The sequence below is a fragment of the Python bivittatus genome, unplaced genomic scaffold (genome assembly GCF_059951505.1).
Source record: "Python bivittatus isolate LINGU-HERP-01145 unplaced genomic scaffold, Pbiv_v1 ctg000700_np1212, whole genome shotgun sequence".
NCBI lineage: Eukaryota > Metazoa > Chordata > Lepidosauria > Squamata > Pythonidae > Python > Python bivittatus.
In genome coordinates this window covers 101,793,202-101,813,181 of record NW_028277098.1, presented here as the reverse complement: position 1 = coordinate 101,813,181, position 19,980 = coordinate 101,793,202, and the positions used below count along the sequence as shown (strand labels likewise).

Below are 19,980 nucleotides of genomic sequence, written 5' to 3'. Positions count from 1 at the left end.
GTTGAGAAACTCTGCTCTAAAGGATTTCTTACGGTTAGGGTTATACTTATGTTTGAAAACCTCCAACAAAGGAGAAGTTTAGTAAAAACTGAAGTTCTCAGTCAGACTACCTAGTCCACTGGTTGACACTCTTACTGTCAGGAAATTCCTCCTAATATCCAGACTGAATATTGTTCCTGCCATTCCGTACTCTTCCTGACAAATCATTAGATGTCTGAAGACTCTTGTCATATGCGGTCCTCTGTGGGCTAAACATATGCAGTTCCTATAACCATTCCTCAGAGAACTTGGTTTCTATTCACCTCACCATCTTGGTGGCCCTCCTCTGAACTTGCTCCAGTTCACTGATGGCCTTCTGAGATTGTGGAACTCAGAACTGGACACAGGACTCCAAGTGGGGTCTGACCAGGACACAATAGAGTAGGACAGTTACTCCACATGACCTGGACTCTCAGCTTCTATTAATACATCCCAAATTAGCATTGTCCTTTTCAACAACGGCCTCAAACGGATGGCTCACGTTTAGCTTTGGGTTGACAAGGACACCCATAATCCTTTTCAAACCTGGTCTCCCCGTTCTGATACTTGCAAAAAACTATGGTGGTGTGACATGTGCTCTCTCCACCGCCAATCCCTCCCCTGTCTCTGTTCCCAGTCGTTGTGGTCTCCGGACTTCCCTCCAAGGTGATGGCGGCGGGGGGAGGGGGCATCAAGATTTTATACACTCTGAGGTTGCCCTTAGACTGAGGGTGACTGCAGGTGTGGTCAAAAGAGTCAAGATGGTGCGTGAGTTCAGCCTGTCTCACTCTTGGGCTGGAGACAGCATGGGGACATGGCCAAAGAGAGGGACAGAGAGACGGTGTGTTTCATTTCTTCTGTTGCTCCTCCTATCCCAGTCTAACAGGGCTGATACCTTGGGGGAAACAATTTATTCTTCAAGAGGCAAAAAGCTAGAAAGAAGGCAGGAAGATTGGCTGGGTTCACACCCCACACCTGATTCTTAACCCCTTGGGGGTTAGTAACCAGACAAATGCCATTCACACATCAAGCTAACCTACAAAGGCTGTGGTTAAAAGTAATGAATGCCGCCATTGAGTCTTTCACTGCCCCGGTAAAGGTGGAGATGAAAATTTTGTGAAGAATTCAACTGATATTCTGATGGCAGAATAAACTATAAGGCAGGGCGGGATTTTAGTTCAGTAGTACAAAATACGCAAAATACACAAGAAGGTAAAATGCAAGAAAAGGAAGGAAGGAAGGAAGGAAGGAAGGAAGGAAGGAAGGAAGGAAGGAAGGAAGGAAGGAAGGAAGGAAGGAAGGAAGGAAGGAAGGAAGGAAGGAAGGAAGGAAGGAAGGAAGGAAGATTATGATATCTCTTCAACAAACTTTTTTTCAGTCTGAGTATATTAACATGAGTGTGGGGGACTGCCAAGGGGGGGGGCTGCCAAGGGGGCAAATGATGTCAAACTCTGCAATTTAAATCACTGTTATCATTTCCTCATGAATATTAACACTAGCATTCTATTTTTCAGAAATAGTTTCTAAGTACTAATTGTGAAATGATTAGATTTTAAAATGATCCTTTTTTTCTGAGTGGAGTGATTTTTTCCTCTCTTAAACAATCCTGTTCGCCCGTAAAGATTTTTTTGTTTTTCATTCAAGGACAACCGACTAGAAAGCCATTGATCCCTCGCGAAGTTAAAACGAATTGCTGGTCCGACGACACGCGGCATCTGATATGCGGAATCGTGAATTAAAAAAATATATATTCTGGGTTGTTCTCGGGCGTTCGCCCTGCTCCTCCCTCTCTGCCCCTCTCTGTGGGTTTTCTTTCTGAAGGTGGAGCATCTTTGCTGTTGGGCATCTTGAAATACACTTGTGAAAAAGCGAAAACGCGCTGCCGGCGAAAAACGTCAATTATGGAGCTGGTTCTCCGGCGGGTCTGGAATGCAAGGCCCGGGTCGGGGAGAGGAAACCCCTGAAGCCGGCAGCGACCCGATGAAACCTGGTTAGTTGCTGTAGCCAGGGATGCCCTTAAAACCGCGAGGCGAGCCTTCTGTCAATCCTCCTCTCCCGCTCTCCGCCTCTCGGCCGCCCCCCGCCCGGGCCAAGCGACAGCGAGTTTGTCAGAAGGAATGCGCTGAAGGAAATTGCGCTGATTAAATTTCCCCTCGGAGGAGATCGTGGCAGGGAGGGAGGGGCGGCCGCGTGGGTCTGACTAATCCAGAAAGTCTGCCGGAGGTTTCCCCGGGGGGCAGCGCGACTTGGGGGCAAGGGTGAGCGGGAACCGGGCTGGCCGGCAGGGACACAGTTAACGCTCTGACTCCACCCCAGCAATTCGGAAGGGTTTACATTGAACCTGGTTTCCTAGCCATGGCAGGCGTTCAGCTCCGGCAAAAGGCAGCCCAGCGGATAGCGGAGGAGGCGAAGTGGCCTCCTGCCCTTCGCGGGGGCACCCTTGGCCCAGCTGGCCGCTCCAAGCCGGGGGCTCCTTGCGCCCTGCATGCAGCAGGTGAGCAGCGGAGGAGCCGCCCCAGCTGAGAGCCCCCGGAGGAGGATCTGCTGCTGCTGCTGCTGCCGCCGCCGCCGCCGCCGAAGGGGGTCTTCGCCCCCACCATGCTTCTGCAGACCAGCAGCGGCTGATCGCCAACCCTCGCCTTCGGTGCCCGCTTCATGCCACCCTGGAGTCTGCCTTTCGTGATCGGCCGCAACCAAGACCCCGTTCCTGGGAGATGCTGTGAAGGTTTCTTTCCCCCTTCTTTTCCTTTTTAAACTCCCCCCCCCCCCGCCGCCCTCCCTTCATCAGAGCTGTTTCTCTCCTGCACTCCTTCTGCGCTGGGTGGCAGGAGAAACTGCCCCCCTCCCGGATGATTTGATTCTTTCCGTGCCCCAATTGATGCCCGGCCAGATGCAGTGGGTCCTTCTCCTGTTGCTGTTCCTCGCAAACTCCATGGAAATGCTCGCACAAGCCAGAAGGAAGAAACAAGGTGAGGGGGGCGCATGGCTCGGGCGGTGGGTTCTCCTTGCCCGCTAAGAGGCCTCTCAGCAGCATTTGCCTCAGGGCCCCGGAGGGGCCTAGGCTGAACTCAGTGGGACCTCTTCTCCCCCCGTTTGGCATCTTCTGGACCAAGGCGGTCTTCTGAATGCTCAGAGAGAGACCCACACGCTGCTGTTTGCTGGTTGGGTTGGCACTCTGCCACCCACCATTTCCCCAATGGCATTCTCAGGGCATGCTAAACTCGGTTAGGGTTTATCTTGGTTAGCTTCTCTTGTGGCTTAGTGTACTGTTAGTCCTTAGGGGTGGTGTATGGTTCTCTGTGTTGTGCAAACCCAGCTGTTGTTCTATAGAACAGTGCTTCTCAAACTTGGCAACTTTAAGATGTGGGGACTTCAACACATCTTAAAGTTTGTCAAGTTTGAAAAACACCGTTCTATAGCATAAAATGCTTTTGAATGATTTTTCACGGCTCTAACGTTGATCAGAACCTATTTGAAAGGTAAGTTTGGTGCGTGGCTGTAGATTAGCCCCAGCAGGACTCTGTTACTGAAGGGCCATATTTCTCCCGAAGTTAGACAGGTCTTCGCCGGCATCCATACCTTACTTCTATCAAAGGCAGATCTTGGTCAGTTCAAATGGGCTGTAGAGACCCAGGTGCGTCACGGAAGGAATCAGGGCAAAGCATAGAAAGAGAGCATCTGATTTTAGAATTAGGCACGTTTATCTTTTAAAGAGAATTAAAGATCGTAGGAGAGAAACATTTTTCTATCTGGTCTGCCCCAGCTGTCTCCAACCTGGTGCTAAAACCCAGAGTCTTCAGAATCTAGGAATTCTGGGAGATGTAGTCCTGACTTCTCAAATGGCCACAAGATCGGGGAAGGTGTTTTGACTCTTGTGCTTCTTTCTTGAGTACAAAACCGTCGCAGAATCTTGGTATTCTTGGGTCAGGTTAACTGATAAAGAGCAGCAAACTTTCCTGGTCCAAACTCAGATTAATGACTTCAGCCCTCCAATCAACAGCTGATTTATCCTTGGCAAAATTGGGGGGGAAACAGTGTGTTCTACCCATCTTCCATTTCGTAAAAGAGTATTTTTATTAATTTAATTATCCTTGGATAAGGAAGTTATCGGTGTTTCGTGTGTTCCCACGTGGACAAAAGCATCATTTGGGCCATTGCAAGATGGATGTGGAAGGTGGCGGACAGAGATATTGAAAGGGGCTCCCAAAACAAGAGGCTGGAGAATGGTGCTTCTCAGTGCTAGTGACTTCAAGGGGATACGATCTGGTTTGGTATTCACCGGGTGAAATTTATTGGCAGACAGTTGAAAAACAATCTTTCTTTGCACATCACCCTCATTGCTTACGGAACTCAGTGCCACAAGAAGGTTTGACTTATTCGACAAGAACCAGTTTGGAGCAATGGTGAAAATGTTTAACTAGGAACTGGAGACCAGAAGTTCTAGTCCTGCCTTAAGCAAGGAAGCCAGATGGGTGACTTTGGGCCAGTTGGTCTCATTCAGCCCAACTCTCCTCACAGGGTTGTTGTGGTGGGGAAAATAGCAGGGAGGAGGAGTTGCACAAAATAATGGTGAGCTATAACTGTAGTTATGGTAGTTACACCAGTTTCATGTTGTGGTTGAAGCACCGGGCTAGAAACCGGGAGACCCTGAGTTCTAATCCTGCCTTGGGCACAAAGCCAGGTGGGGGACTGTGGGCCAGTCCCTCTCTCTCAGCCCTAGGAAGTAGGCAAGGGCAAACCACTTCCGAAAAACGTTGCCAAGAAAACTGCAGGGACTCTTCCAGGCAGTCTCCGAGAATCGGACACGATGGAACGGATTAAAAAAATCTGTAGCAAATTACTTATTTATGATGTTTATAATATTTATGAAAGGTCAGATTATTAATATTTGCAATATTGGTTGCACAAGAGATATGTCTTTGAACCCCACATGGAGGCTTCATAGAAGTATTTGGCAATCTTGCTATAGCAGTGTTTCTCAATCTCAGCAACTTTAAGATGTGTGGACTTCAACTCCCAGAATTCCCCAGCCAGCACAGCTGGCTGGGGAATTCTGGGAGTTGAAGTCCACACATCTTAAAGTTGCTGAGATTGAGAAACAGGAGGCTATAGGAAAGATGATGCCAAAGGAAATAAAAAGCCCCCCCCCCCCAGCTGATCCAGTGTATTCACAGAAGCTTTTTCCTCTATGGCCAGCATTGGGGATTTCCTTCTTCTCAGCCCGCCCACCTGCAACATCAGGTGAATAATGTCACTGGCCTTCTGTACCATGTCCTTAAACGCATCTTGCAAAATGTGCTTCAGGGCCTTTACATTCTAACCTTACCTATTACATTGCCTTTTCATCCTCTTTTCTCAAAGCTAAGCACACCGAGCTCCTTCGGGCTTTCTTCACGCGCCTCCTTGGTCAAACGTGGACGCAGTTGAGTCGGCTAATCTCGCTTTCCGCTTGTGCTAGGTTAGCGCCAAGCCGTACAATGCTGAGAGGGGTCAGTGCTGGTGCCAGTGTCACAAACGGAAAGCACCAGAAATAAGTCTCTGGGCAGATAAAAGCTTAAAGACGTTTACTGAATTAATTTGGAATAAGGTTACCTGATCGTTGCTGAAGTTTGCGATCAGCTGCAAATTTCCAGCAAGGATTCTGTTTTCCCACTTGTGCAAACAAACACCGGCTTTTCATCCTCGTAGCTGGTTCTACCTAATTTATCTCAGTGGGAAAAAGGGAAAACAAGGGGCTGATTGCAGAAATGTTTGCTAAGTTGAGCGGTGAGGCTGAATAAATGTCAACATAGATTGGCGTCCTGAAGCATGGTTAAATGCTACTGGGCAAGATCCATGAGATGAGAAAACCTGGGGCTATCAGAAGCAAAATCCAGTCCTTAATATCTGGGATGATCTCACCTTTCCAATTTCTCGAAATTATTCTTTGGGCAACCCCCCATGCCCAGTATAACCATCATTTCTCAGAGACAGTTCAGTTCCAGAGTTTTAGAAAATAATTCAACCTATTAACATCTTTAACATTGGGAGATTCTCCCACAAGTCTATTTATAGACATTAAACTGATTCCGAAGAAAAGGAGGGTAATTCATAAGACCCAATCATATTTATTTTTATTGATTTATATATCAACTGTCACTGCCCATCTCGTTAAAAATGACTCTGGGCGGTTTACCGAAAAGATAAATATTAATTTAAAATACAGGATAACAATTTCATAATTTATCCTAAATAAATATTAATTATCTTCCAAGATAATTGATGGTAACAAAAAATGATAAGGCTCGGGGAACATCGTCAGGCACCCTATGGGTCAATAAACCCTCAAAGCGTTTAGATTTCAACAAACGTAATCTAATGTCCGCCCTTTCAAATACTTTCTTTCTGCTGGATCAATTTCAATTTCAGATCTGTTGATACCAAAGTAATATTCTTAAGGAGTCGTGACCATTATCAGATATTGTTGCTATCAGAAGCAAAAGTTTGTGCAACTTTCGGAGGGGAAAAAGAAACAGGAACGCAACAAAAATAGTCCTTTTATAAATAAACGAACAAAATCTTCCGTAAACAGAAGAGTATCCTAAGTCACTATAGCTTTCTAAGTGTGCAGAGATAAATGGAAAACTCAGCTGAACTGCAAGGTCAGGTTCTGGACACCCCCTAAAGTTGCAATTTTGAGAGTTCTCACCCACCTTTAAATGGACAGGTGATTTCTAAGTTTAATGCTGATTGGAAACCCCTGATTGATTTTTTGCATGAAACACGAAAAAAAAAAATTATGATGTATGGTTTCGATGATTAAAAAAAAAGATTATAGAAAAAATGTAAGCAAGGCTGTAACCATGGAGTAAGAGGCTAATTTACATTTATACTTCTAACTGTTGTAAAAGAAAATTGGAAGCCATTTCTTTCTTTTCTTTTCTTTCTTTTCTGCACTATTGGCTTTGTCCTTTTCTTATTTCCTTATTTTTTCTTCATTCTAAATATTAGTTCTTATTAGCTTTTGTCTTTCTTTTTAAAATGTTAATAAAGTTGTATTAAAAAAATTAAATGGACGGGTGATCAAGTCACGAAGCAGGAAGCCATGTGCTTTAAAAATGATGTGGAAGAGAAGTTTTGGAATGCAAGGCAGTGGGAGCCTGACACCTTTTTAAAACAGCCTTGTCTTTTCTCAGGTTCTGCCTGATCCAGGAAAAAAAAAGACACAGCTGCTTTCATGAGTCACGTGAAAGCTGAGGCTGCTTTCAAGACATGCTGCCTTTCCACTCCCTTCCATTCCAAAAGCTCCTCTTCTGAATTGTGTTCAAGGTGTGGGCAGCCTAGGAGTTCCCACTGCACCCCATAAGCCTGCTGTTCCTTCACCCCATTCATTTGCTGCCCCATTCACATAGCAGAGTTGGGAGGAGCTCAGTGGGGAGAAGCTATGGTTGTTTGATGTCAAAATCAAGGGGGCAGCTTTCCCAGCTGTAGGTCTATAACGCTTGAGCATCCATCAAACCTTCTTATCCAGAAGAGCATGGAGGCTCCCCCTGAAGTTTGGACATTCTGCCCCCACTGGTCTTCAGAGATGCAGAGATGGACTGATTATTGCTTGTGACCCTCCTGTGTCCTCCTTCCACTGCTTCCCTCTCTCTTTTTTCTTATGAAAGAAAAAGAAAGCCCTCCAAAAGTTCTGTCTGAGCCCAAGGTGTCCAAGTGCCCTGCTTGGTTCCAACCAGGGCATTACTTACTGTACCAGGAACTGGTCAATACCCTGCTTAGGCTACACACCTGCCTCCTCCCCAAGATGCCCATTTGCGGTACCTACCTAAGCCTTGGAAGGAGCACCCAGAATTGAGCCGGGACTCTGGAACTCTCTTGAGCTCGCTGCTCAGTTTGATGCTCGGCGCACACAAGCTGGATGAGCGGACGTCGGTTTTGAGTGTTTGCGAGAGGGATTCAAGCTTTTGTGGGGAGGGGGGAGAACCCGCCTCTGTCCATCTCCATCTTCCAGTCGAAATTGTTTTGTTCTGCTCTGCCCAGTGGGAATGAGACAGAGGCCCCACTTGTTCCCTGTAAACGATTATATTTTAAGAACGAAGATCAGGGAGGTGCAACTTTTAAACTAAAGTCCTCATTCAGCTTTTGAGTCACATGCCAGGAGCTGGACTGCAAATGAGAGGAGGAGGAAGAGGAGGAGGAGGAGGTGGCGGAGGAGGAGGAGGAGGAGGAGGAGGAGGAGGAGGAGGAGGAGGAGGAGGAGGAGGAGGAAAGGCCAGGAAAAAATCTCTCTCTTTCTCTCTCTCTCTCTTCATCCACCCATCCTATCTATCTCTACCTCTATCATTCCATTTCCATTTAATCAAAAGGAAAGAGATGGCCATGTACTAATATTTTTTTTCCTACTGTGATATTAAACATTACAATTTTACAAAACAAAAGTCCACACATCTTAGTTGCTAAGCTTGAGAAACATTGCCCTAGGAGTGTCTGTAGGGTGTAGTCAAAAGAGTTAAGATGGTGACCATGACAGTGCAATCAAAGCTCTGTCCTTTATGGGCACCATGGCCAACATCTTGACTTTTTTGACCACACCCTATGGAAACCCCTGCAGTGTACTGTTATGCTCGTGTATGACCCATATAGAGGTAATGATGTTGTTAGGTTAGGTTGGGTTGGGTTGGGTTGGGTTGGGTTGGGTTATGTTATGTTGGGTTATGCTATCTTGTGATACCTTGTGATGTCAACCAGCCTTGGTTCTCTGCTGTAGGACATTGAAACTAAGAGCCACCGAGTTATTTTTTTGCCTCTGTCAACTTCCCTGGGCAGCATGTTGTGTGCCTAATGGAGCTTCTGGAGAACAGATAGTGAAATCTCCCAGCTTGTTTTCAAAACAGTTTGGGGAAAAAACGATATAGCTGGGGGAAGCCCTACATTGAAATGTTGGAGAATTGGATGGCTTGGGTGGATTTTATAAAAAGTGGATGGATTTTATGCCCTCTCTAGAGTTGGAGCAACACTTGGCATTCTCCATATGGAAAAAACGTATTAAAGCTTCATTAGGCAGAGTTGTGCACTGGGATGCGATGCTAGGTTGCCAACTGCCTCAAGAAATGCTTGGATCAGTGCAGCTTTGTTGATCTGAACAGCCAAGTGTGAACCAGGAGCCTCAGTTGCCTGGCACAGCTCTTTCACACTGCAGAGAGCGAAAAAGGAAGCCCGGCTTTTTTTCCAAATATACTTCCAATACCTGTTATGGGAGGGCATGTAAATAAGAGAGGTAATCCTTGAATCAAGTGTTCCCCTAACTTTGTCTTGAAGGGGCCTCACTAACCATGCCTCAAGGCCACATCCGCACGTTACATCTTTCCTCTCATCCCCAGTCCGTAAAAGAAGCTAGCTAACTTCTGGTAAGAAGTTTTATTGTAGAAAAGAATAAGAAGGCATTGTGAAATCGTCCCCACAATGGTTGGGTATGGTGTGCAAGGTTGCTTGGAGTGAAATCCATGTTCTTAGGCCCTTTTCTCCCACCTGGGCTCTACCGCTGGTTGGACGGCCCACCGTTTCAGAACGGTTAGGGAAGATGGTCAGGCACGCTTTTTCACGGCCACAAAAACCAGGGCCAGAAATAACAGCTTCCCAGATTTGATTTAAATACAAGGAAAAATGTCTTGAGGGTAAGATTTGTCCAACAGTGAGACAGCTTACCGGTGGAGATGATGGGTTCTTGTCAGCCTTCCCAGGTAGACCAGACAGGAAACACGACCAGAGGAGCTAATTTGACTTTATTGTAAGGCTACATTAACAGAATCTTGCAAGTCTGAAAGTACAGTTCTCCCCCATCTCCTTTACAGCCCGAGAAACTAGGGAGGGTCCTTTCTGAGCCTCTTGCTCCGTCCACTATCCAGCTGTGGGCTACGCCCTCTCTTATCTGACCACTCCCTAGGCAGCATCTCTTTGCTTCATCTCCTAAGGTCTTTCCCACATACCATTACAGGAAGGTAGCTAAGATGTAATAGAATTAGCTCATCTGGTTGTGTTTCCTGTCTGGTCTACCTGGGAAGGCTGACGTCAATCTTGCAAGTCTGAAAGTACAATTCTCCTGCCATCTTCTTTACAGCCCAAGAAACTAGGGAGGGTATCTTCAGAGTTTCTTTGTCCGTTATGCAGCTGTGGGCTAGGCCACCTCTTATCCGATCATTCCCTAGGCAGCATCTCTTACCCCTGTCTCCCAAGGTCATTCCCACATACCATTCCAGTTCTCCACCTCTGAAGGTTTCAAAGAAGAAGAACAGCCACCTCCCAGAAATGTTCAATTGGTTTTCCTGCACATCTGGAGGGCTGGGATAAATGATCCTTGTGGTCCCTTTCAATTCCCCACCTCTGTGATGCTACTTGCATGCTTAAGATATGTCTTCCAGGCTGGAGTTCCAGTTCCAGCCCTGCAAGTCTAGGTCCCATGGAGAACAGCTATTCTGCTGGGGGAGAAGTTTAAGGTGTGCTTAGGGTTCAAGAGACTTTCATTTTTGGTCATCCTCCAAGAGTTACTTCAAGGATGGATGGAATAGCTGTACAGCTATATCTTGGCCTTCATCCTAATACAGTGTTTCTCAACCTTGGCAACTTTAAGATGTGTGGACTTCAACTCCCAGAATTCCCCAGCCGGCATCAAGGCCTGGGGGCAAGGCATGGCTGGCTGGGGAATTCTGGGAGTTGAAGTCCACACATCTTAAAGTTGCCAAGGTTGAAAAACACTGTCCTAATAGAATGTGGGCAGATCCTAGCCCAACTCAAGAATGTGGGCAGATCCTAGCCCAACTCAAGACCATAAATATATAGAATGTGGGCAGATCCTAGCCCAACTCAAGACCATAAATATCACTTTCCAAGCTGGAAAGTCCCCCCCCCCACACACACACACACAGGTCAGTCAAATAGACTGAGAGACTCAGAATGGGTGGCTTTACATTCGGGGTATCGATGGAGGTCTGGCTCATGGAATGTCATCGAATGGGAGTTATCCTGTACCCCCACCCTGGGGATGAGGGGCCCAGGATGAATTTTGACCCAAAGCAGGCTGCTGGAGCTTAAACAAACATCCCGTCCTGTCCTTCTGGCTGAACATTCCAGACAGAAATACTTTCAGCGAAGTCCTGCTGTTCGTTTGAACGAGGTGACGGGTAGCTGACGTCAGGACCCAGAGCAGGCTCTGGGTCAGAAGTTTCTGGCCTGGATCTGCTCGGCTCTGGTTGCAAACCAAACATATCTGACTGCTGACAGCAGGCGGGAGGTTGTGAAACCCCCAGTGCCTGTAGTCTGTCTAACTTTCCAAGACGGGCGAGAACAGAGAACAGGCTGGAAGGTTTCCATCTCCTCGGGTTGGGGTGAAGCCCTTGCTCTGAGGATCGGGGTCTGCGGAGAATTTACTGGATTCTCTGCTGATGCGTATCTGCAACAGCGATCAGAGCATTTATTTATTTATTTATTTATTTATTTATTTATTTATTTATTTATATTTCAAATTTAGATACCGCCCATCTCACAAAAGCGACTCTGGGCGGTTCACAATAAAACAGCAATAACTATTAAAATACAATAGAAACAATATAAAGCACAATAAAAATAGAATAAAAACCAAGCACATACACAAATAATATCTTCCAAGATGTTGATGGTCCGTCAGATGTTCACGTATGAGAGCATCTTCAAGGTGCTAGCCACCCCCAGGGTTGGTTGCCCCTTTTTTCACCCCATGCCAGTTGGGGTTTCACGTTTTAGCACCACTGATCAAAGTAACTATGATTAATCTCAAAGGACATGTTGGTGGCATATCTTAAGAAAGAAGTGGGGTTCTTTTTTTTTGTTTTGGAGAAAGGCAGAGAGACCCATCGGCCCCGGGGCAGGTGGAATTTTGTTTCTGCTCATGGCTTTAGCAGAACGTATCCCAAACAGGGTGTTAGTCTACATGACCTCTGGGGTACCTTGAAATTTATGAGCTATGATTTTGCATCTGTTTGGGAGCAAGCTTATTACGGGGCTGCTTAACAGATGTTTCCTCTTCAATTTCCTTTGATCTCTCTAGAGCAGTGTTTCTCAACCTTAGCCATTTTAAGATGGCTGGGGAATTCTGGGAGTTGAAGTCCACCCTTCCTGAAGTTGCTGAGGTTGAGAAGCACTGGTCTAGAGGCTGGGTGAGGGAGCGCTGCCTGTTTCTAATCCAGATCAGTTTCTCTGCCGATCACGCACAACCTCCTCCATCTTCGTTTTGCATCGACCTGTAAATTTAAAAGAACGGGCAAGACCACTTGATCCTAAAACAGACATTTTGCCCTAAACGTGCTTCATTGCTTTGAGCCAAAGGTTGAATTGCAACGTTCAGAGAAGGCCGGAACAAACAGGTGATGTCTTCTGATCCAGGCACTAGTCTGAGGATCCACAAACTTCCCAACTCAGTCCATAACCTCTTTTCCAACCTGGGGTTCTCCAGCAGTTGGAGTTCAGCACCCATCTTTGGACCTGGAAGAAAACAGGTTGTTGAATGGCTGTCCTTAAGCAGCCCCTGTCTGGAGAAACCTTTAAAGAAGAAAGCCACAGTGTGAAGGTTGGAGTGAGAAACCTGCAGCCTTATCAAGTTGCTGGTCCCCAAAAGCTAAGCAAGATTTAGATTACAAGTTCTGGATTGCAAAAATTGAGATAAGGTTGTTTGCTGTAACCCTTGGCTGCCGTCTAGTAGTCAACTGAAGTTTTGCAGCCCAGATCTGGTAGCACCGTTGGACTGGATTAATACTTGGATGGGAGACCACAAGGGAATCCCAGTAAGTTAAACTGGGAAGCAGAAAAAAATGCAGGCTTTGAGCTCTCTTTGATCAAGGCTTTTCTTATCCTAGCCTGGAACGATGCCTGTCAGCACTGTGTGTGCAAGTGGGAGGAGTGAAAGATGAATCTCTTCCTCAAGCCCAGGAACAAAAGAACTTTGCAGTGATCCGTGGAATGGTAAAAGCTTGCTAGAATAGGAGCAGTGTGTGCATGTGGCAGAGGATAGGAGAACAAAGAGACGGGTTGTATCTATGCTGACGATGCAACCGAGGTTACATTCACCCAGCTTTCTAAGCATGCTTAGTATCCACTTGCTTTAGGGTGGCCTGTGAACTCCACCTGGTTAAGGTGCGATTCAATATATTGTGTGAACTCAGAAAAAATGGGTGAAGGTTGTGAACAAGTTAAACGTACAGGGCGTCCCCAGCTTAAGAGTGAGCTCCGTTCCCACGTTCTGTCCTTAAGTTGAATTTGTACGTAAGCTGGAACAGGAGGATTATACAGTACTGTATAAATCAGTGTTTCTCAACCTTGGCAACTTGAAGATGGGTGGACTTCAACTTCCAGAATTCCCCAGCCAGCACAGCTGGCTGGGGAATCCTGGGGGTTGAAGTCCACCCATCTTCAAGTTGCCAAGGTTGAGAAACACTGGTATAAGTAGTATTGTATAATGAATTTGAACCATTGTGTATTTAACTCAAATTTTGCTACAATAGGCTCTGTTCTTAACTATGCATCATCTGTAACCCGGGCGTTCTTAACTCGGGGACTACCTGTATTGTGAGAACGCAGCGGCCAAGGAATGCTGGTGGAAGAAAACCCTCTCTAGGCAATTCGTTCCTTTCCGTCTGTAGGACACTTAGGAGATGACCTTGGAGAAGCCATCCAGAAGTTGTGTAGACCACAACAGATGCAGAAGCAGCAGGTGTCAAACCCGGGGGGGGGGGGGGGCGCAGGCAGGGAAATATTAGGAAGAGGCTCAGACTGGCTTACCCCAGACTCCCTGGGGTATAAGAGGGAGGGAAGGAGAAACACAGACAGATTTGCAAGATTCTGTTATTATATAGCAGTGTTTCTCAGCCTTGGGAACTTTAAGATCTGTGGACTTCAACTCCCAGAATTCCCCAGCCAGCCATGCTGACTGGGGAATTCTGGGAGTTGAAGTCCACACTTCTTAAAGTTCCCAAGGTTGAGAAACACTGCTATATAGCCTACCTCAACAGAGGTCTAGGCTGCCTGTGGAGTCAGTTTCCTGATCTAGCCTACCTCGCAGGGCTGACGCTGTCTCAGTGAAGGGGAAACTCAGAAAAGCTTAAGAAAGAGAGACGGCATAGCAGTGGTGGATCTGTAGGGTGGGGGGTCTGCCACCATGCAGTTGAAGCCCCCCCCCCCATTGTGCATGTAAAACTAGAGCCTGGCTTCCATTGCATGGTGGCAGCCGCCCTGTTGACTTTTTTGACCCCTCCCATGGACAACTTTCGAATCGAGGTGAGCAGACAGCCCTCGTCCGCTTCCCTTCGAAAGCGAGGTCATGAAGTCTTTGGACCCTTGGGTTCACGAGGCCGAGGTACAACCCTCCGGGCTAGCCGTAAGAGCGAGAAGGTGCTCGGCCCGAGCGGCTCATCCGAGTCAGACAATATTTAGTGCTGCCAGGACTTTTGCTGTTTTTATCTGCAAGCGGATTAAAAACAGAACTTCACATGGGACTCATTAGAGGATTTGTATTCTTCATCTTTCTACAAGAAACATATTCACAGAAGTGAGCCCCGTTCAGCAAAGGCCTCCTGCGACTTTAATTAAAAGCTTCCTTCTGGCTCGCCTCTCTAATGACATCCTGCAATTGGATGCAGCACTGGGAGTTGTTTAAGATATAGCTAAGAGAACGTTCATGAAAACAAACTAGGACTGAATTGTGTTTCATGTCCTAAGTTACTCTAAAACCATGGTTCAAACTAGAGTTTTTCAAACTTGGCGACTTTAAGATGTGTGGACTTCAACTCCCAGAATTCTTCAGCCAGCAAAGCTGGCTGAGGAATTCTGGGAGTTGAAGTCCACACATCTTAAAATGGACTAGTTTGAAAAACACTGGTTTAAATAAACTACAATTCCCTGAGATTGGACATTGGAAGGAACTTTGGTTGGTTTCAGAGCTGAAGTGGATTCTTCTTTCTCTTTTAAGGTGCAAATGCAATATGCCCCTTTTGTCAATTCAATTCCAGGGTCACACCCAAAATCATGGGGCGGGGGGAAGTAATGAAACGTGTGTTGTGATGTCACTGCGCAAGCTTTGCCCCTTGCACGCTTCTGTGCAATGTTGTGACACGGGAATGAAAGGGCAGATCTTGAATCGCGACATCACGATGCACGGTGCATCACTTTGGTGGCCTTGTGGTGAGGAATGGACCCTTATGGCTGCACCAAGCTGAGTACCCCATGCAGACACGTGGTGGCCAAGAGTTTTAAATAGAGAGATGGATGCCTTAAACATCTGCAGATTTAAGCCACCCGGGTCTGACCCTAGAATGTCAGAGAAGAAGAACCAGAACAACAATCCCTAGGTTTAGCTCACCGTATTCTGGGAATTTCTACAGGTCACAAAATTGAATGGTGCTTGGCTACATGTGACCTCTTGACTGCATCGTTTGCAGCCCTAACGTAAGCCCTGTTACTTCAAAACAGCCACTGTATTTCCTTCAATATGCAAAGACCGAGCAGCTCTCTGGAGAAGGCTCTGAAGCTGGGAAAGGTGGAAGGAAAGAGAAGAGGAGGATGACCAGCAGTGAAGGGGATGGGCTCAGTTATGGTGGTGATAAAGCCATCGTTGGAAGATCTGAAGGACCAGGTTGGGGACAGATCATCATGGAAAAAAATCTACCTACGTGGTCATTAAGAATTGACCCTGATTTGATGGCACATAATCAATCAATCAATCAATCAATCAATCAATCAATCAATCAATGTGAAGGTAGAGCTCCTTTGAGAAGTCCATCATGCTGGGAAAGATGGAAAGAGAAGAACAGGACGACCAGCAGTAAGTGGATGGACTCAGTTATAAGGGTGATGGGGGCACTGTTGGAAGACCTGAAGGACCAGGTTGGGGACAGATCCTCATGGAGACAATTTGTGATCAAAAATGACTTGATGCCACCTAATCAATCAATCATTTTCCTTCAATCCAGCAACTCAGCTCGAATTTCAGAAAGAGCCAGACTTTCCACTTGGTGATAATATAAGAAGCTGTTATTTTGCTTTTCTGCTCCAGGTTCCAAACCAGGGAGCCAGAAAAGGGGGGGGGGGCAGGGGGAGATAATCTATATCAGTGTTTCTCAATGTTGACAACTTTAAGATGTGTGGACTTCAACTCCCAGAATTCCCCAGCTGCTTGCTGCAGACGCCCCTGCCTGGGGCTGATATACAAATAGGTCCAGATTCCTAGATTCTGCCACAGGTGATCTGGATCATGGAGGTCTGCAGAGGCGGGCAGGTGACATCACATGTGTCATGATGTCATGGTACAAATTACACCATGGCATATGTGACATCATTGTGGCTTCTGCTGGGGGTCTATGCATTCATCACTGTAAGACCTTTTGCAGCAAAAGCATCTTACTTTGAGCCTAGTCACTGAAACTTCCATGGCAAGGCCCTGAGTGCCAGCGAGCATTTCTAGAGTGAGATTGATTGCTGGGTCCAGAGTGAAACTCTGGCCATATTCCTCTTTCTGTTTTCTGGAGTTCCTCATTTACATCCGAGGACCTTAAGTGCTCCATCCCATCTTGAATAAAATAAAATTGTCTGAACCCCCTCACCACCCCCATTTTGCATCAGTTCGGAGTTCATGCTGAAGGGACCCAGCTTTAAAAACTATATCTATTAGAGCAAACTAATGACTTTGGCAATTTGGTTAAAACTATCGCTTAAAAGCCCTGGAAAAGCATTTGCAGAATGATTGACTGATTATGTTCCATCAAGTCGGTGTTGACTCTTAGTGACCACATAGACAGATTTTCTCCATGACGATCTATCCCTAACCTGTTCTTTCGAGGCTCCCAACGGTGCCCCCATCGTCACCATAACTGAGTCCATCCCCCTTGCTGCTGGTCGTCCTCTTCTATTTGCAGAAGAGAATCTTTGAAACGGATGGCACTGAACGGATTAGGGTTAGACTGTTCACAAAACCAGAATCGAAAAAGTTCTGAAAACAAATGTTTAAGAGGTCCCAATGGCTGCGGATCTAGCTACCTAAAAAATACTGTTGCTTTGAAAATTAGCTGTTGCTTTGGAGGGCATGCTTGCCTGGTAAATTTAACCCTTTCTAATGCCTAAACAGAGAGCCAGATTGGTGTTGTGGTTCAAGGCAGCAGGCTAGAAACTGGGAGACGGTGAGTTCTAGTCCCGTCTGGGCGCTGAGCCAGCTGGGTGACCTTGCGCCAGTCCCTGTCTCTCAGCCCTAGGAAGGAGGCAATGGCAAACCACTTCCAAAATCTTGCTGAGAAAACTGCAAGGAATTGTTCAGGCAGTCGCCAGGAGTCAACACTGACTTGATGGCATCAAAAAAAAAAGTTCCTAAACAGGCCCTCTTTCTCTTTTCCTTCTTTCCCTGTTGAATTACTTTCCCCCTCCCTTCCATCCAGTTTTATTTCCCTCTGTTTCCTTCCTTCCCAGTGCAGCTCCCCTTCTCCTTCCCCCATCTGCATTCTGTTTTTCCTTCTTTACTGTTTCTTATGGAACGAAGCAGGGGTATAGTGATTTGTGACAGACTGACCAGTCTATGGAAAAAGGGATCAATTAATTTGGCAAATAAGCAACTAAGTTTAGTAAGAGAGCCAGTTTGGTGTAGTGGTTTGAGGCATCAAACTAGAAGCTGGGAGACCATGAGTTCGAGTCCCGCCTTAGTCACGAGGCCAGCTGGGTAACTTTGGGATGGTCCCCCTTTCTCAGCCCTAAGATGAAGGGGGCCAGGGCAAACCACTTTTGAAAATCTTGCCAAGAAAACTTCAGGGACTCCTTCAGGTAGTCGCCAGGAGTCCCCCATGGCTGGCTGGGGAATTCTGGGAGTTGAAGTCCACACATCTTAGAGTTGCCAAGGTTGAGAAACACTGGTGTAGACACACACACGCTTTCTTTTCAGCATCATCTTCCTTTTGAGTAAAGACAGAATTCAGCTGACCTCTCTCTTTATTGAAAACAGTCACAGCCTCTTTCATACAACACACAACAAATCTACCTCCCCCCCTTTCTCCTCCTTTGCAAATGCGATTCAGATGTTGGCCAGAAATGAGAAGACCGATTCCCCAGCCGAACCGAACGAGAGGGCAGATTCTCCGGAAAGGGGCGCTTAAGGCCAGGGATCTCCTAAACCTCGAAAACCGGTCAGGAGCGGTGCAAATGTCAGGCAGGTTGTCACTGCCTCTTCAGAAGCCCCACACTCTGGAAAGGGGGGTCTAAATCCGGGGAGGCAGGAATGAGCTTATACACCCAACGCAAAGCCAGCGAAATGCTAATACCTCATCCCACATGCCTGTTTCTGTGGCGAGAGATGGGGTTTGCTACAAAGCAAGGGGACGCCGCCTTCCTTTAAAAAATCACGGGGAGAATCCAAGGGCTTTTTGGTAGACATAACTAAAAGAGAAAGAGGAGAGAGATATAGGAATGCTACTGATTGCTATCTCATGTGCAACGCGTTTGACCCGTCTCCAAACAGAATCCGATCCCCTCCAAGGGAGTGCTTAGCGGGAATCCTCTTCCACATGCGGAAAAACGACTTTGTTCTCCAAGGCGAGTGGGGTAAAAGAGGGATCCCCAGCCAGAAATGCCTAGATCAACATCTGGGATTCCAGCACAGAGTGTCGGGAAGCCGAGAGGAGCGCAATTTCCCCTTTTGGTTTTTAGGGGCTGCCTGAAAAAGGGGGAGCTGGCAAAGGTCACCCTCATTGCCACAAAGCCCCCCCCAGCACCTGTCGGTCCCAAGTTCACTGCTGGTCCTAGGAGTGGGAAATGCAACTGCCACACTTAGACCCCCCCCCACTTTAAATGTGCAACTGCAACTCCATCCAGACAAAGTCAAACCTCCATCTTCCCCAAGCTACAAATCGTGCACGGAGCTGAGCTGGGAGTGTCATGGGGTGACTGCAGGGGGTGGTCAGAAAAGTCAGGTAGAGCTTCAGTCGCACCATCACAGTGGCCATCTTGGCTTATTTGACACACACACACTCACACCCGTTCCAGCATTTGTTTGCTCAGGGGCAAGATGACCTCAGACCAAAAGCAGAGTGAAATTTATTCCAGTTTAGCTTTGATTGATCGGGTACTTAAAGTCTTGAGCCAAGCTCAACTCCTGGTAACTTTTAGGTAGCCGGAATTTTCGGGGGGGGGGGCACATTTGACAATAGTGTGGAAATGGCTTGCCATTCCATTTTTCCAGGATTTTATTTTATTTTATTTTGTCTTCCTGTTCTACCCTACCACCCAGGGATTTCCTGGTGGTGTCCTATCCATGGACAAATTAGCCTGGTCCCTGCTTTGTTTTTGAGCATCAGCTAAAGTCAGCCATGTAGCAGAGCACTTGACCTCTGAATTATCTCCTGCTTTGCCAATACAGGTAGTCCTTGCTTAACGACTGTTCATTTAGTGACCATTCAAAGTTACAACAGAGCTTTAAAAAGTAACTTACAACCAGTGCCCGAAGTTGCAACCATCGCAGCACTGCCATAGTCATGTGATCGCGATCTGGGTGCTTGACAACCAGCTCACACTTACAACAGTTGCAGTGCCTCAGGATCACGTCATCTCCATTTGTGACCTTCCCTGCCAGCTTCCGGCAAGCAAAATCAATGGGGAACCACATGATTTGCTTAATGACCATGGCGATTTGCTGCCACAGCAAAGGTCATAAAATTGGGTGGTCACGTGATGATTTGCTTAATGACTGCATCACTTAGTGACCTAAATTCTGGTCCCAATTGTGGTCATTAAGCGAGGACTACCTATATAAAGATTGCCTTATTTTCTCCTAATTAGTGCGCCCCACCCAGGATGGAAAGTGTTGATTTTACGTAAAGTTTTGAAAAATCGCACTTTTAAAAACGTTGATTTTGACATTTAATAGCTGAAATTTCTGTTTTCAGAAGTGGGACTTCTTAGCCCCGAAAGGAAGCTTGCCTTGAG

The 19,980-nt window shown here is 46.6% G+C and overlaps 1 protein-coding gene across 1 annotated transcript in view; it reads left to right on the top strand.

Moving 5' to 3' along the window:
- Positions 1 to 2,114: 2,114 nt before the first annotated feature.
- The window catches only part of RSPO4 (R-spondin 4), a 35,763-nt gene continuing 17,897 nt past the window's right edge, over positions 2,115 to 19,980 (top strand). The window contains exon 1 of the mRNA XM_025172322.2: positions 2,115 to 2,987. Coding sequence (XP_025028090.2) covers positions 2,897 to 2,987 — 91 coding nt within the window. The 5' untranslated portion in view covers positions 2,115 to 2,896. The remainder of the gene's footprint in view (positions 2,988 to 19,980) is intronic.